At 44.5% G+C, this 17,032-nt stretch overlaps 1 protein-coding gene across 6 annotated transcripts in view; it reads left to right on the plus strand.

Moving 5' to 3' along the window:
• Nucleotides 1-17,032, plus strand: part of CTBP2 (C-terminal binding protein 2) — a 260,667-nt gene that overhangs the window by 223,040 nt on the left and 20,595 nt on the right. For all 6 annotated transcript variants that reach the window (XM_090057531.1, XM_090057530.1, XM_090057532.1 and 3 more), the window contains one exon: nt 1,587-1,731. In XM_090057531.1, coding sequence (XP_089913657.1) covers nt 1,587-1,731 — 145 coding nt within the window. The remainder of the gene's footprint in view (nt 1-1,586; nt 1,732-17,032) is intronic.

Here is a 17,032-nt window from a genome sequence, read left to right on the forward strand (position 1 = left end):
CTACAGAGGGTGGTTGATCCCAGTAATCTTAAATACCTGTGCTAGAATTATGTTTCCATCCTCCGTTTGCAGAAGAAGGTTTGAAATGATTGGGGGTCATTTCAGAGACCTGAGAGAAAAACTGAAGATAGGCTTGATGGAAGTGAACTCTGAGACCCTTCCAATCTTAAGCATGAGTGAAGAAGGGCAAAGGTTGTTATAGGAGACTCATTAATGGATGTACCAACAATGCAGAGAGGAGAGGTTTGGATTTCCCAAGCACTCAGATAGCTCTTTGTGGTGAGAGCTGGTTAGGGTTTGATAGTTTTCACTTAAGAGGAGTACAGCCTCTCAAGTTCACTCATAACAGAGCTTGTTAAACGGGCTTTAAAGTATGTAGTAGCAGAGGAGAAGGTTAATGCAAACATTCTGATTGATATTATACTTCCAACATACAAAATAAGGCAAAAGAACTAGGAGTAGCAAACAGCACGTGTTTGTCAAGAAAAAATGTCACTAAAAAAACCCGATTGCTTTTTAAAAGAAGAATGACTGATGAAAGGAGAAGAATGAATGTAACTGGTTGAGCACAGTGCAGCCTTTCACTTAAGCTCAGTAGCACTCCTTTGTCTCTCTGTTTGGATGTAACGTAATAACTTTGAATGCCGTGTCCAGCCAGTTCTAGGATTTCAGGGAATGTTCTCGTTGTCAGTGAACTGAACCAGGGTGATCTTGATGAAAACTGAGAAGCCAAAGGGGTGAGTGGGGAGCCAGCTGCCATTCCCATTGCCTACTTACTGTCCCTAAATTGAAGGATGAATTGATAGCAATCACAGACACCTTCCTGCATAATACCATTCAGTTCTGCCCATCCTTACAGCAGGTTGAAATGTTGGCACCCCAGCTGACTGCTTTCCCAGGCAGAAAGAAATATAATGGCAAGACACGTGCAAAGCCCCTGGCATGAGGGAAGTGAGACACGCTGCATGGGGAACAGGGGTGTAAGTTGGTTATAGAGCTTCAGGGGGAAAGAGGATGCACACAGTCTCTGGTATATGCTGGAGAATGTGAGACAGTAATATGGGGGGTGTAGGAGCACAGAGCAGAAAAAGGACATGGAGACCACGGCATGATGAGCATGCAGGGAGTCCCTAAACTTGAGGAAGAAGAGACGGTGCTCATGGGAGGAAAAGGAAGAGTGCTAGGAACTCCTGTTATCTGCAGAATGCTATCTATGTCTGCAGGAGCTGTGATGGGTGCCCATCAAGTTAATACTTGTGCCAAGGGAAGCGTGCTACATTCTTTCCTATTTTATAAGTGGGCGGTTTTTAGTCTGATTCCAATAGGCGAGGTCAGGGGATCACTAATCTGAAAATACCAAGGTCTAGGGGAGCATCTTACAAATTGAACGGTGGTATGAAATGTGCTGAGCACCCTCAATTCCTCTCGACTTCAGTAGGTACGAAGACGACTCGGGTACCGCACTGAGAATGCTCAGCCCCATCCATGCCAGGTTAGGCCCATTTGTTCCATCAGTGCATCCCTGTTCCCGGTCTCGCCACTCTCCCATGACCAGGATTTTCTTTCATCCTTCTGTTCTGTTCCAGGTATTAAATGAAGCGGTTGGGGCAATGATGTACCACACCATCACGCTGACGCGGGAAGATCTAGAAAAGTTCAAGGCTCTTAGAGTCATTGTTCGAATAGGCAGTGGCTATGACAACATCGACATCAAAGCAGCGGGGGAACTCGGTATGATTTAGTTCTGTCCAAATAGCTTCTTCCCCCCTTACTTGTTGTTGCTTGTTTCTTTTAAATCAATACAAACAGCATTGTTTTTAATAGACTTCTATGCAAGGGGCTCTTTGGGTTAAATATTCAAAGGTGTTCTGATTCTGCCTCTAAAACTATAACCATTTCTGTCTATATTAAAGCTTATACCTGGAGAAGAGTGGGGCTGCGAGACACCACACAACTCAATACCAAAACCTGCTTTTTAAAATTTGCCCCGGTGTCTTCATGTAGTAGACTTGTGTTTAAAAGCAGTTGTTGTGAATGTTTGATTGCCACTCTTTCCACCAGTCTGTCTTGGTCTGATGATTGCTTTTATTAGTTCTGCACGGTGTTGAAATGTTCCTTCTTCTTGTTAGCATGGATTGCTCCATCACGCTTAATTTGTATGTGCATTTTTAGTTGGTTCAGCCTTTCTAATTCAAGCATTAGCAATAATTGTGTGTCAACATTATAAATACAGATTGAACCAAAGAACACACACCTCATTATTGCTTTTGCTTGGACTTGAGCTGATGAAGAAGAATTGCAGGCATCTAGTACCTTACAGGAAGCACTGGATGTGTCCCATGTCCAGGCCCAGAAAACAGAAATGACCAGATTTTCAGAAAGCAGCATCTCAAGTTGTAGGCCTTTTATGTACACACAGCCATTCATGCCTGTAGATTCAGTATTAGGCATGCAAACTACATTTGCAAACCAGCTAAGTAGTTACAGTTCTACCCAATTTACATACAAATGCAGATTTCTTATACAGCTCTGAGGATTTGCACATACAGAAAACTGTGGTGGGTTAAGTTGCATCAATAGTGCGAGTAGCTATGATGAAATCACTGTTGATAATTTGGCCCAAGAATACAATCCATCAGGAAGTACTATGAAAGCTTTCCATAGGGTTTCTTATATTAAAAATTGTCTCTGCATTTAAAAAGCCAAATTAAGTAATCAAACACAATAGCATAGTCCTTTCTTCAGCATTGCAAATTGGGTGGCCAAATGATTGTTTTAAAGCAGAAAATGTAATGACTAGCTACAAATGTAGCGTAAAGTTTAATTGGTACGGCTTTCCATGTGGTAATATCATTAACTGTATATAGATTTTTAACTCTTTATAGTTGATAAATGAGAGATGGAAAATATAGAGACAGGTCTTGGTTGTATCCATCATCAGAACACTGGTGACCCAATTTTGAGTTGAGATATTCATACGCCTTGAATGTATATTTTTTCCCAAGCATGCACTCAACTTTCTCTTGAAATAATGACCATAATTGCAATGAATCTTAATGTTTACTCCAAGTTGCTAATACATTTTAACTTGTGGAGCTGAAGCAGGGATCCTTTTACCTTAAGCAGAATTCCAGATGAACACCCTGAGCTGCAGAAAATTCAGAGCCGTCTCTCCACTGTCTCCTGTCTTCTTCCAGTGATTCCAAAAAGCAGAAATTAATAATGGTCCAAGAGTCTGCACTCCTCAGTGATGGAGCTGTTTTTGTTGTACCTTAGCATGATTATGATCCCTGTAGTCGCACACCTGCTCTGTGGCAACAGAGTAATGTTTGTAAAATATTGTCAGAGCCCACAGGTTTGAAAGATTCTTTTTCTCCCCCTGGCTAGTCATTTCTACCTGATCTCTTACTGCGAATAATGATTCTGTTTCTGCTTTCTGACCACAGGTTTTTCATATCAGTCTTTTTTTTTTTTCATTAATGAAAGCTTTTTTTGTTTTATCATTCTGATGGAAACCAGAACATGTCATTTAAAAAATGTTCCCACAGGTCTACTGAGAAACAAGCTTCACTTTTTCATGTCCCCTATAGAGATCTGCTGTACCCGTATAAAAGAAACATTTTGTTCACCCATGAAACTAGGCTGTGCTTTGATACAAAACTTTGTAAACTTTTGAATAACAGATGTGCAGCAGCTTTGACAGATTGGAAAAATGCAAGTATCCCTCAGGAAAAAGTATTTATATAGGCGTCAAACCATTTACCATTCGCTGCTGTTAGTTAAAAGCCAAAGCTACAGCTGCTGACATCTCACTGCCAGATTCTACTCTCATGTGACAGTTACAGATATTAATGGTTAAACAGATAAATGATTTCTCTACTGTCATTTGTAGATCTAACAGTAAACTTCTGAGTAATGTACAAATATTTTTGCACTGGCTGTGCTCAAAAGAGGAAGAAACTTGGGATTCTGTCACTTAACTGCATACGTGCATGCATGCATGTGTGTATGTGTACTATTGCAGATATTTAAAAATTTCAGTTCTAGGAGAGTGAAAATCCGTTTTTTGCCTTTGCTGAGTGGGTCACAGTAATGAAGTAATAGCCGTTTTGGACTTATGGGGAAGGGAGAACAGTAGAGACAATGAAGGAACCATTCTTCCAGCCTTATTCACTCTTCTTCTAACAAAGACGAAATGGGTGGAAGGAGAGAAAGATGGGAGAGGGGGTGGGAGAAGACTGCTGTTGCAGTCCAAAACCAAGGGGAGATGGACACTTGACTCTGGAAAACAAATAGGTCTTTCAGAGTTCTCCTTATCTGTTCGAAACAGAAGGAGAGCAGCTGGGAGTACAAGGCCAGAAAACACAGCTCTTTGGTGCATCTTCAGAAGCACCCTGATGGGCGTGCTGTCCTGTGCCTAATCTCTGGATACCCACCCTTGGGCTGCTTTCACCTAAACACTAGGCCTGTGCAAAGTGGCTAGCATTCACTTCAGAGTCAGCCAATTCGGAGGGACAGTGATTTGATTTGGAGATTCGAATCACTGTCCCGATTCAATCCGATGAATCAGATCTGAAGATTCGGCACCACTTCAGAGATTCAGCTATAGACTAAACAGGCAGCAGTCCTCAATGCTGGACACAGCTGCCTCCAGCTGGTAAATCTGTTGTAGTGGGTGGAAGGGGGAGGGAAGGGGAGTGGGGAAGGAGGGATTGGGGCTGGGGCTAGGACAGGCTGCCCAGCCAGGGTGACTCGGGAAGGGAGGTGGGGGATGTGGGCACAGCAGTGCTTGGAGCAGGGGCTATGCCCTGCTGCTGCTTGCCCAGCCAGGGCCAGGGATGGGGACAGGACAGCTCGCTCCAGGCAGAAGGGGGCAAGCGGCAGCAGGGAATAGCCCTGACTCCTAGTGCTGCCATGCCCACATCCCACCCCAGCCCGCCCCGCCAGCCCTGGCTGGGCAAGCAGCAGCAGGGCAGAGCCCCTGCTCCCAGCCGGGGGGTGGAGGGCGGCACTGCCCCTGCTTGCCCAAGCAGTGCGGAGGGGCAGGCACTGCTGCTGCTTGCCCAGCCGGCGCAGGGGGGCACAGGATGGAGGTGCGGCAGCACTGAGAGCTGGGGCTATGCCCTGCTGCCACTTGCCCCCTTTCTCCCAGAGCGAGCCACGTTTTCCCCACACACCCCAGCTGGGCAAGCAGCAGCAAGATAGAGACCCCGCTCCGAGCGCTGCTGCTCCTGCATCCTGCACTCCCCCGCCCCCCTCCCCAAGTCTTGCACCCCCTGCCCCAGCTGGGCAGCTTGCCCCAGCCCCAATCCCTCCTTCCCCCATGCCCTTTCCCTTCCCCATCTGCCCACTACAACAGACTTACCACCTGGAGGCAGCTGTGTCCAGTGTGGTGAGGACTGCTGCCTGTTTAGTCTATGGCCAGATTGGCCAGTTCTTTTCTGAATCTATTTGGAGGCTTCCAATTTGATTCAGAGCTTTTAATTGGTCTCCCGATTCGATTTAGATTCAGAATTTTGGTCACTGTCTCAGGTCAAATCTCCTCCAAATCAAATCAGCTACTGAAGCTTTGCACTGCCCTACTAAAAACTCCCAGTACTATGGCCAGCCAAGAAAAGTGTGCATTAAAGGAAAGGTGGGATTAAAGGAAAAGCCATATTTTCCAGTGGGAATCCATAGGATGTAAGTCAGAATGACCGACTGTGACCTGCACAGGTTCTGCACACAGACAGCTGCAGGATTAAGGATCAACCAGGGGCAACTGAGCCCTAGTAATGTCAAAAAGGAACGGGGGCAGCGATTAAGCTGGCCTGCTCCACTGCCAGATACCATGAATGCTTTAAGTATCATCGATCATGCCCTTTGTCCTACAGTAGGTAACTCATGCAGAACGTAATTTATGCTTCACACAGGCATAAATCCTCCCATACATTGTCAATAGCTGGGTCAAACCTGCAGGTATGAAGTAAGTGATGGTTAGTTTGATCCAGAAAGGATCACAGACAGCTTCAGGTTTGAATTCATAGCCTAGAGGAACAGAGAGTATGGCTTCTGGCACGTTACAGTTATGGCACAATTCATGTGTTCATCACATCATACATAATAACAGTACTACATGTTCAGCCATTTTAGGTTACTACAGTGGCAAACCAGACACAAAGTCATTCCACAAAAAATGAGGGCTGCAGGGCAAGGCATTTAAAAATGCCAGGTTGCAGGGAGCTGCACTGAATTTGTGCTTTTCAGACATCCTGGGGCAGGGGATGCCCAGGCTATGAGAGATGCTCCTCAGTCCAGGGGTTTCATAGATTTCGTAGACATCAGGGCTGGAAGGGACCTCGGGAGATCATCGAGTCCAGCCCCCCGCCCAAAGGGCAGGAAGTCAGTTGGGGTCATAGGATCCCAGCAAGATAAGCATCCAATTTACTCTTGAAGGTGTTCAATGTAGGTGCTTGAACCACCTCCGATGGCAGACTGTTCCAGACCTTGGGGGCTCGGACAGGAAAGAAATTCTTCCTTATGTCCAGCCTGAAACGGTCTTGCAGGAGTTTGTGACCATTCGACCTAGTCATCCCTTGGGGCGCTCTGGTGAACAGACATTCCCCCAGATCCTGGTGGTCACCCCTGATAAACTTATAGGTGGCCATCAGATCACCCCTGAGCCTGCGCTTTTCCAGGCTAAAGAGGCCCATGTCTCTCAGCCTATCATCGTAAGATCTGTTTTCCTGACCTCTGATCATGCGCGTGGCTCTCCTCTGGACTCTCTCAAGCTTCTCCACATCCTTTTTGAATTGCGGAGCCCAAAACCGGACGCAGTACTCCAGCTGCGGCCTCACCAAGGCCGAGGAGAAGGGGAGAATGACGTCCCAGGATTTGCTCGAGAAGCATCTATGGATGCAAGCCAGCGTTTTGGTCGCTTTACTAGCCGCAGCATCGCATTGCAGGCTCATGTTCATCTTGTGGTCAGTGATGACCCCCAGGTCTCTTTCTTCTGTAGTGCTAACCAACGTAGCACTGCCGAGCCTATAAGGATGCTGCAGGTTTTTCCTCCCAAGGTGGAGAACCTTGCATTTTTCGGTGTTAAACACGATCAGGTTCTCGTCCGCCCATTTGCTGAGCTTGTCCAGGTCAGCCTGGATCACCCGCCTATCTTCTGGCATGGATGCTTTGCCCCAGTCCCAGCCCCAGTGCCCTGGAGATTCCGAAAGCCACACATGCAGTTGAGCTGTCTCGGGTCTGGGCCAACCATCAGCTGGTAGGACCTGGCTCAACAGTCCCAGATCTGGAACATTGGGAGGGGGCTGGGATGGGATAGAGCCACCCATCACCTGGTCTTCAGGATTGGACTTGGCGCAGCTCAGCAGTGGCAGGATTGGAAGGAGTTTCATTCTCTATTTCCAAACATCATGTCTCCTGCCATGCACATCTGGCATGGGCAAAGGCACGCTGTTCAGGGTATGACAAAATTCCTCTGATCCCAATTGTACCATTGCTTGAAAGTCTGCCAGGAACCTCTTACCCATTTTCCAGGTTCCCATCGCCCAGTTGTGTTTCCCAAACTCAGATACTATCCCCTTTTCCCTCGTTGCTCCAGTAAATTCTTCACCTGATGCAAGTACTATAGACAATAGAAATAAAGAAACCCCTCCATCCTGAGCACAGGAAATCTTTGCTTATGTAAATCTGTTTTACTTTGGACTCCTCCTGCCCCACCCCACAACCATCTCTCAGCTTCATTCACCTCTTGAACCTAGTTTTAGGTCTGACTATGGTTAGGCAGTGCGCTCCCTACAGAGCCCTGCGCACTGAAGTGCCACGGCCTTGAACACTGTACACTGCTACATTCCTTTTAATTGTAAATGTCCCAAAATTTTCAGACCCTCAATTTTAAGTAAAATATAAAACATAAAATAATGACACCATTACCAGGTTATAACCTCTGCGGTGCATAAATGGGCCTTCCCCTGCCCCCCCTCCCCCCCCGCCTCAACTCAAGTTTAATATCCAGGCCATTTTTAGACAAAATATTTGGTTTTTAAAAGTATGTCTTATTCAAAAAAAATACTGAGATCTGGTGTGTATCTGTTGCAGGCCTTTTTAATACATCTTTCTGTATTTTCTACTACAATGAAGTCCTGCTCTTGGCTGTAGGGGACAGAAGAACTAGACCACTGCCATACAGATAACATAGAATATTATAACAAGCACTTGCAAAAAACAGCTTCAGCTTGGCAAAGGTCCTTTAAGAAAATGATGGGCAGTCAACCAGCCTCAGTTATGGGGAAATGGGTGTAGAACTAGTGATTGGAGGAATTTCCCATGAATTAATGTTTAAGTTAGGATAGTTAGGTCAACTTTGCTTGGTTCATTGGCTACACACTCTCCCCCAAACAGGATGTTGTTCAGGTGAGAATGGAGAAGGCCAGCAGTAGCCTCCTACCCCCATCTGATATCGCTTGGGACAAATCTCCCATCTCTGCCTCGCACAGGCTGGAGAAAGCAGCCAAAATTGTTTCTGATGCTTCTCCTGAACGCATGCAGTTAGCCTGCCTAATCAGCAAACCTGATTATTTATCTTATCGGTCCAGTGCATCTGCAGTTCATCCAGAGACAACTACATTGACTTTTTGACTGACGTGAGTGGAAATACCACAAAAGCACTATAAACTTGTGTAGGGAAAATTTTGGTGCTCCTTTTTTTTTCTTTCCAGGATTTGTAGCATGATTAGCTCTTGACTTTTAAGGGGTTAAATTACAAGATCCATTTGCCGAAAAGGTAATTATATATAAAGGGATACAACATTAACTTAAAAATCTCACTTGTGACTGGACAGTATATTTCCAGTAATGGTCCAAGTGGCAGCTGGCGTTACTGTAGCCAAACGAGATTAAGAAGAAAACATTTTCTGCATTTGAGTTGTTTGTTTTTCAGGTTTCCCTTTTCTTTCTGTGTGGTCAGTTAGAGTCCCCCTGTGTTTGTCTGAGTCTTTCATCCAGCAGCAGAGGAGTGAAAAACATTTTAACCATTGAGAACTAAGATTTATAAAAGCACAGAAATTGGCAGGAGGCTTCCTGAAAAACATGAGACCTAAAAATGATTTTTTACATTTTTAAATTTTTCAGTTGAGTACATTTAAAGCTGTCAGTCTCCCTTTAAAAAAGAGAAAAAGGATTATCTGTGTTATTGTATCATTCTACCCCTTCGAGGAGCTCTGCTTGAATGTGCCGGTACACAAAGAACTTAAATATATGCTTAACTTTAATTATGTGCCTAAATCTCATTGGACTAAGTGTGATGTTTAACTGCTTTGCTAAGAGGTTAAAATTAAGCATGTACTTAAGTGCTTTACTGACTTGGAACCTTAATACGGTGGGTGTTGGGGAGACATTTTCAATTACCTTAATGCTGTTCAACTCTACGCAGAGACATGTCACTTTAAAAAGGGACCTATAGTAACAAAGGAACAACTGTTTTCAAGATCTGAAGGTTAGAGTGAGAGTAAGGATTTCAGCAAAGGGGTTTGAGACTTTTAACTGTAACACTTGCCCATTGTCTCCCCAGTGGCAGCAGCAACAGAAGAATGGGGGGGGGAGCTGCAGGTAGAGGGGTTTTAACACCCTTTCACTAAGGGTAGTACATCTGCTGCTCCTATGTTTCCTGGATTCGGTATGTGTATGATCAGCATCAGAAGTTTTCCAGCCTTTCTCATGTGGCTGTTGTGAAGAAGACCATCTTAAGAGTTGTCAGAGGTGACAATTTAATTAGTCACAGTCCAATCAGTTATACCAGAAACCTTGAGACACATTTTTTACAGAGCAATATGCAGACAGTCATAGTTTGAAAAAATAAATGTGAAATGCAGGGAAAATGTCTCTATAAAAATGTCTGTAAATACATAGAAAGATCATTAGTTCCTTGGGAACATAATAAAGGTTATATAGGCTTTGCAAAACCATTATAAATCAGTGCTTCACATCCAATTGTAATTAATATCTAGAGTAAATACAAGAATTGCTAATGTGTATGAAAGGAAGAGGGGCAAGGTAGAGATGGATCATCATTTTGGACTGCATGCAGTAAGACAGGATTTCCAGAGCGGTAAGCTCCAAGACCTTTGTGCCCCATCCTAGGCAGGTCATTGGAGGCTTAAACCCCTTATCATTAAGAGCCTGGCTAGAAGCCGAGTACTTGACACTAATTATTTCACTTGGCAGTAGCGGGGGCAGCATGTATTTATGCAGATTTCTCAAGCCAGGTATCACCAATGTGTGTTTAGGGAGGTCTGTGGTATTACAGGAAGACTAGTGAAGAGCTGGTATACTCATGAAAAGCTTATGCATCTCTGATTTAATTGGTCTATAAGGTGCATCTCTGCCCGGCCTTCTATAGTTTAGTAGAGTTGCAATTTGTTATGATGGTCTGGGGAATATGCAAGAGGAAAGGTTTGTTAATACCTTTTATTGGACCACCTGTAGAGCTGGGAGAGGTGTCAGATAAGACATGCCCTTCCTTAGAACTGGGAAAGAAGCAGATCTTGCCAAAGCCAAATAGCAAGTAAAGCAATGGCTTTTGTTTAATTCCATTATGCAAATGAAAACAAGTCACTTAAAGGAGGAGAAGAGGGGAGTATACCTGTGGGGAAAAAAAGTTTATCAGAGGTAGCTACAAACTAAGCAAAAGGCAGGTGAAATAGATAAGCCTAATTACATAAAAGAATAAGACTATTCAAAAGGGAAGAAAGTCATTATTATCTGTGGAGTGTAGAGGGGTTACCAGTGGGAGCAGGTAAATTGTAACAAGCCATAAACAGAGAGCCCACATTAGCCTGAAATCAGGCAGAGTAGATATGCACCTCCTAGACTAACTAAATTAGAAATGTGTAACATATATTTGTGTAGGGACTGGGCTTACTTCATCCAATGCTGTGCCATCTGATCAGATCAGATGTGCCTTCTCATAGACCCATCAAACCGTAGCTTGTATCCATGGTTCTTGGTGTCCAGTAATATCATGCATTTTTGTTCCCAAGCCCATCTTCTGAAGTTACGTTCCAGAGTACAAGGACTAGGGGGTCAGAGAGAGAGCAGTGATTCTGTGAAAGTAGTACTGCTGGTGACCAGGTGTTTCTGCCCTGTCCCATTTTTCTGTGGGAGTTCAAAGTGGTTATTCAGTTTCCACAAGGGCATTTGGTGCATAGGATGAAATATGTGACCTTCTGTTATGGACATATATAGGGTCCATGGGTTCTGGTGGTTTCATTGCAGAGTGTGTTCATTGTGGTGGTGGTGGTGATGGAGAGATGTGTTTTGCACGAGTTGTTTAGGCAGGGTCTTGTTCTGCTTGGTGTTTGGTGATCAGTGGAAAGTTTACTTTTGTGATGGTGAGTTGGCTACGGTTGGGAAATAGTTTGACAGCCAGGAGTAAGGGGTAGGGATTTTTTTTCCAATACCTAACCCTCACTGGAACCCAGAAGAGAGATCGTGGAATAATTGTAACCTATATTTGAAGACAACCAAAACTTGAGAGAAATATTTGTTACTGGATGAACTGTAGAGTCAGGAGAGCTGTTAGACAAGCTTTTGGGGACAAAGTGCCATTTCTCATATCTGAGGAAGGAGCAGATACAGCCTACCAGTGGTTCCCAAACTGTGGGTTGTGACCCCAAATGGGGTTGCAACATCAGCAGATGGGGTCACAGGGTTGGGGGACTGTGGGTTGGGAATGAGATGCCATGCTGAGGATATGGGGCCATAAATGGGGGGAAGCACTGGCCTAAGCTGTACTCAAGCTATGTCAGGATAGCTATTTTGGCAGAACTCCCTAATGGAGATGCGGCATATGGCAGCTGAAAGGGGTTTTCTGCTGGCCTAGTTATATTACCTCCCTGAACAGCAGTAGCAAAGCCCTCTTTTGTGAGCAAAGGTATGGCCAGCCCAGGGTTGTGTGATGTTTACACACAGCCATGCTCTGACAAAGCTTTCTGGTGCAGACTGGGCCTTTGAAGATAAAACCACAAACCACAGGGCTGAGCTGCTGAGAAGGAGCAGCCTAGAGCAGGGAGCGCGACTCCTCCACTACCAGACCAGGTCTGGCGAAGCACTCTGCCGTGTCAGTGTTTGTAGCTGAAGATGTGACCCTGGAAGAATCAAGACAGTTACCAGTAAAGAGCCCAGTGCTGCCCCTGAAAGAGGTCAGTTCCTCTTCTCGCACCCTGGGACATCCATTCCTGCCTTCTGGAGCAACACCTCTCCCCTTGGTGCTGAAAACCCTTTCTTACCAGGACTGGCCAACCGTACCCCTATAGCATTATACCATGGGCCTATTGGGTCCACCATCCCAGGCCTCTTGAAGTTGGAGGATGATCACTCTTCCTAACCGTTGCTTTCATTGTACCCAGTGCCCTAGGCTAGAACCAAAGGCTTTTTCTCTCCCAGAGCAGCATCCACCTCCCTAAGCCATACAGCTTCTGGCTTGTTCTCTTCTTCCTGGCCCCACATCTCTCTCGGCTGTCCAGAGGTGCTGGGGCACTATCACCTCAGCACGGTGTGTCACTCCACTTCAAGCCCTCATGGTCAGATACGTCCTTTCATGGGGCAGTGCACTGTAGTTCTGAGCTCTCGCCTTAAGGTAGGCTTGCAAATTTGCATAAAACAATGAGTTAACCTAATTTTTTAAGTTATTCTCCACACCAGTATTAAACTTTTCAGATTGAATCCCCACTTCATTACTGGATCATCTTAGTGAAGGGCCCAAGCCATCTTGTCATAGAGAGTCTCTAAGTGGATCATGCAGCATATCTCTGTCTGTTATCAAGTGGATGATGAACCTCTGCTTCCAAATGTCAAGTCCCACTCCACCAAGGCACAGGCAGCCTGCTTCAGATCAGTAACACAACCGCGTGGAGCAATCCACTGATTTGTATAAATGTTACGCTGTTGAAATGGCTGCTGGGTCTGATGCCAACTTCAGGAGAGCTGTACTTCTGTCTCTTTTTTACTTGTGCAGCTGATACTCCTCATTCCCCCAGTCCTGAGAATTGACAGGTATAGGAGCCTGTTATCTGAAGTGGAGGCCACACTGATGTGCACTTGCAACAGAAGGACGTTACTATCCCTGTTGTAACTAGAGTTTGTCAAGGTGTCAACGCCACGGCAATAGATATTTGGCAGCAGCCCTGTAGTGTGGAGACTAAACCTGAACCTGTTCTATGGAAGAGATGGAGCTTCTCGGAGAATGGTCTGAGATTATGTTATAAATCCATCAGGAGGTGAGGACCCCCAGAAACATCTGTACCTTCTACTCCCAAGTCCGTAGTGCATTTTTGACCTCTCAAACCCTACCATAATAGATAGCAACGTGTACTTAAAAAAACCCAAACCTACCAAAACAGGACAGTTCATTAAACATTGTTTTTCCTCTGGGAGGATAAGAAGACCAACAAGATGCGACAGACATTAGACGTAGCTCTTAATACTCTATTGGAAGGTGTTCAACACCATGCTACATATAACAGAACAGCAGAACACAAACCTCTTTGCTGTTCAAGCTAATGACCTCTTCCTTTTGAATGGCAGCTTGGTGAATTAAAGTTTTTTTATGTGCCAGAACAAGGTCTTTCTATTGTGAAGAGCTCTTGATTTAGTTCACAGATGAGAATGATCAGATTCAAACAGGAGACAAACACGATTTCTTCTTTACTTGAATTTAAGGTATTTCCTTTCTAGATATTTTGGAAGTATTGAGCCAGCTTCAGTTATGCGAGTTTGATCAGTGTTCATCACGTCTAATATTTCTGTCACTTTCTGGTTTCGGTTATCTCCTCCCTACCAGAGATCAACCAGATGGTAGGATACAGTTGCACCTTGTAGACTGATTCAGAGATGCAGAAGCTTTCATAAGCAGCCACTCACTTCATCTTAATTGGGTCTGTACTCTTAATTGCAGTCTCACTAATTTTTACATGGAGCAAACCTCTTGAGGCAGGGTTGTGATGAGACAGACAGGTCTGGTATGGAGTCATCAGAGCCCCTTGATCCCTTTCAGTATGGCCCTTCGGAATGGCATAGAAACTGCAGTAATCCTATTGCATAGGGCTATTTCCTATCGATGGCATTTTTATAGCATGAAAAATGAATTTAACAGACAGTTTAACTAACATCATGTTGACTTTTTTTGATGCCGTTGTTGACCCTCTGCTGAGAGTTAGCATGTGTCGAGGCTTTGCACATTAGCCTCCCAGTGAAGAAGTCCATGTCACAATGTGGGTATATTCTGTATGTAACTTGTTTCATTTATACACATACATCAGCCCTGGGACAAGCGTGGCCAACAGCATGCAGCCAGGCTCTTCTGCCACAAATCTCTGTCCAACACCAGTGCCTGTTTCCTAGGGAACAGCTGTCTTCTTAAGGAATCAAAAGCTAAAGGGAAGACCAAACAGCTGCATCTTGCACAAGTCCTCCTTTCCCAAAACTGCCTGTCTGTAGATCCTTGCATTATGCCAGACTAACCATGACCTGCATGTCTTCCTGGGAGCAAAACCTCCTCTCATATGCCAAAAAAAAAAAAGGATTTGGAAGATTATGTGTAACAGCGCCACCTGGTGTCCGAGAAGAATAATATGGCCATAGCAATAGTACAGCCTTCTTAACTAGGTTGAAGAGTAGTCATATATATTGACCTTTTTGTGTGGTACAGAGATTTTGAGATGTAGGAAGTAGCAGCATAAATTGTTTTACCACTAATGGATACCATTAGCATATAAAATCAAACTGATCTTTATGCACTGCCAGATGTATGCAGCTCTTTCATGTTTGCTGATGGGCTGGTGTTAACATGATTCATTGCTTCAGAATGCTGTATTGTAAATCTTAATAAAACTAAGAAACACAAGGTCTTTGGAACAGTCATTTTGAATTAGACACTTGGCTAAAGCATTTATCTGCAAAATGTTTTTCTTCAGCTGTGAGCTGTTGACATGCTGCTCACAGTTTGACTCTGCTATCCAGTGTGTTTGCAGACTGATTAGCTTTTTGCTGTTTTCTCTTGCAAGTAAACAAAATCTGCCTGGTTATTTACATTTGAAGACCTTTCTTTAACTTCATATTGCATGCCAAGGGAGTCCCTGCTCCCTCCCTGCCCATGCCATGCCCCCTACTCTGCCTGACCATACAAAGTATATTTTGATCGTGACTTCCAACCTCACCAAACTTCCTGTCTACCAGACTGTTGTCATCCCTGTCCCTGTTGCATGGATGTGAAATTTGGATGACATATCAGAAACACCTGAACGCTTTGGAACGTTACCATTAGTAATGTCTCCAGAAAGTCCTCCATATCAATCAGAAGGACTGAAGAATGAACACTAGTGTTCTGGTCAAACCCCACGAGCATTGAAACTATATTTATACAGCACCTGCACCATTGGACAACCCATGTCATAAGGATGACTGACAACCAGCTCCTAAAACGGGTCTTTATCATCCCAACTCACCAATGGTCACCACTCCGGAGAGGAGCAAAAGAAAAGTTTCAAGGATATCTTGAAAGACCAGTCTGAAGAAATGTGATATTAATAGCAATCACCTGGAAGAGTTAAGCACGGACTCATGCTCCAAGGGCATCTTGATGTCAACAACAAGGCACCAGTAATTTTGAGCAAATTCATTTCGCTATGGAGACAGATAGACAAGAGAGATGGAAAGAGCTGTGACCCAACATCACTAAGATCTGCTCCATCCTTCTGGAGCTGTTTGCTGTATCTTCAGTTGAACATGCAGATCTTGGGTTGGCCTCCTCAATTGCAGACTCGCCAATGACTTCCCTATTTACTGGAACACTCTCATCCTTGTAGTGAGGGACCGCTGCCACCACTGGGTATACAGTGGGTGTAACAGCTTTTATATTAATTGCAGTTACACACATGTGCTGGGCGCTGATAGACCCATAAATACCTCCTGGATCAATCTACAACTCACTGAAGTCAGCAGAAAGGCTCTGCTGACTTCAGTGAGGTTTGGAGACTTAGACTGTAGTACAGACACTGAAGTTGATGCCTCAGTGATCTTTGCATGCGGGTCTCCATGCTGTAGCACTGCATATTATATTGTGCAAGTGCAAAATGTTCTGATTAGACAAACTCCAGGCCTCTGCAATGCGCGTTGGTGCTTAATATTTCTGGTAGTTTTGGGAAGCTATTTCAGTCCGTTCTGTGTTTTAAAAGTTGAATCCAGTACTCTGAAGCTAGGCACAGCATGATGCATCACATTGGACCTGAGGAGTTTGGAAAGCACATTAATGAAGAGTATGTCTTTAAAGCCCAGAGCCCTCCCAGCCATCTGGTTAACTGAACTGTACCAGAGCAATCAGGACAGATTTTCAGGGGCTTTCAAAAGGCTGAAATGTGCTGAACTGATCGCTAGGATCCTGATAGTACATGATTCAGTCCTGGAGCTGGCTTTGTTTCATCTCTTATCAAACCCGTTTACATATCTTGTGTAGCAATAAGTTAGAGCAGATGTCTTCAGGCCATATAGCAATACTTCTGTAGCCCAGGTCATGTACACTAGGCATCATTTGCTGAAGAGTTTACAGTCTGACATTGAACTACGCTTCAGCATCCAAAACTTTTGCTAAAAAAAAGAAAACAAGTGTTTCTGTACCTCATTCGCATGCTTATCCAGTCTGTAGTTTTACGTTTAAAGAAGGGGGGGGGAAAAAACAACAGTTTCCCTGTTTGCAAACAGTTTGGAATAGCCGGTCCAAGAGGAGGTATGAACTGCTGTCATCATCTTCTCAACGAGGCATTTGCACTGAAATGTGGAAGTGATTTAAAGATGTGCTTTGCACCCCACCTCTTCCTAGGTGCCAACAGCACTGGTGGTCCTTACCCAGCTGCCAAAACCAGGATGGTTATGCATGCTCAACATAAACACACGTAGCTTGTTGCAAGCACAGAGACTGAATGGAAACACCACTTGAGAGGGCATTTTAGCAGTTACATTATTCATTTACATATTGAATTAAACACAC

This window comes from Crocodylus siamensis, chromosome 7, assembly GCF_052110815.1.
Source record: "Crocodylus siamensis isolate JL-2025a chromosome 7, ASM5211081v1, whole genome shotgun sequence".
NCBI lineage: Eukaryota > Metazoa > Chordata > Crocodylia > Crocodylidae > Crocodylus > Crocodylus siamensis.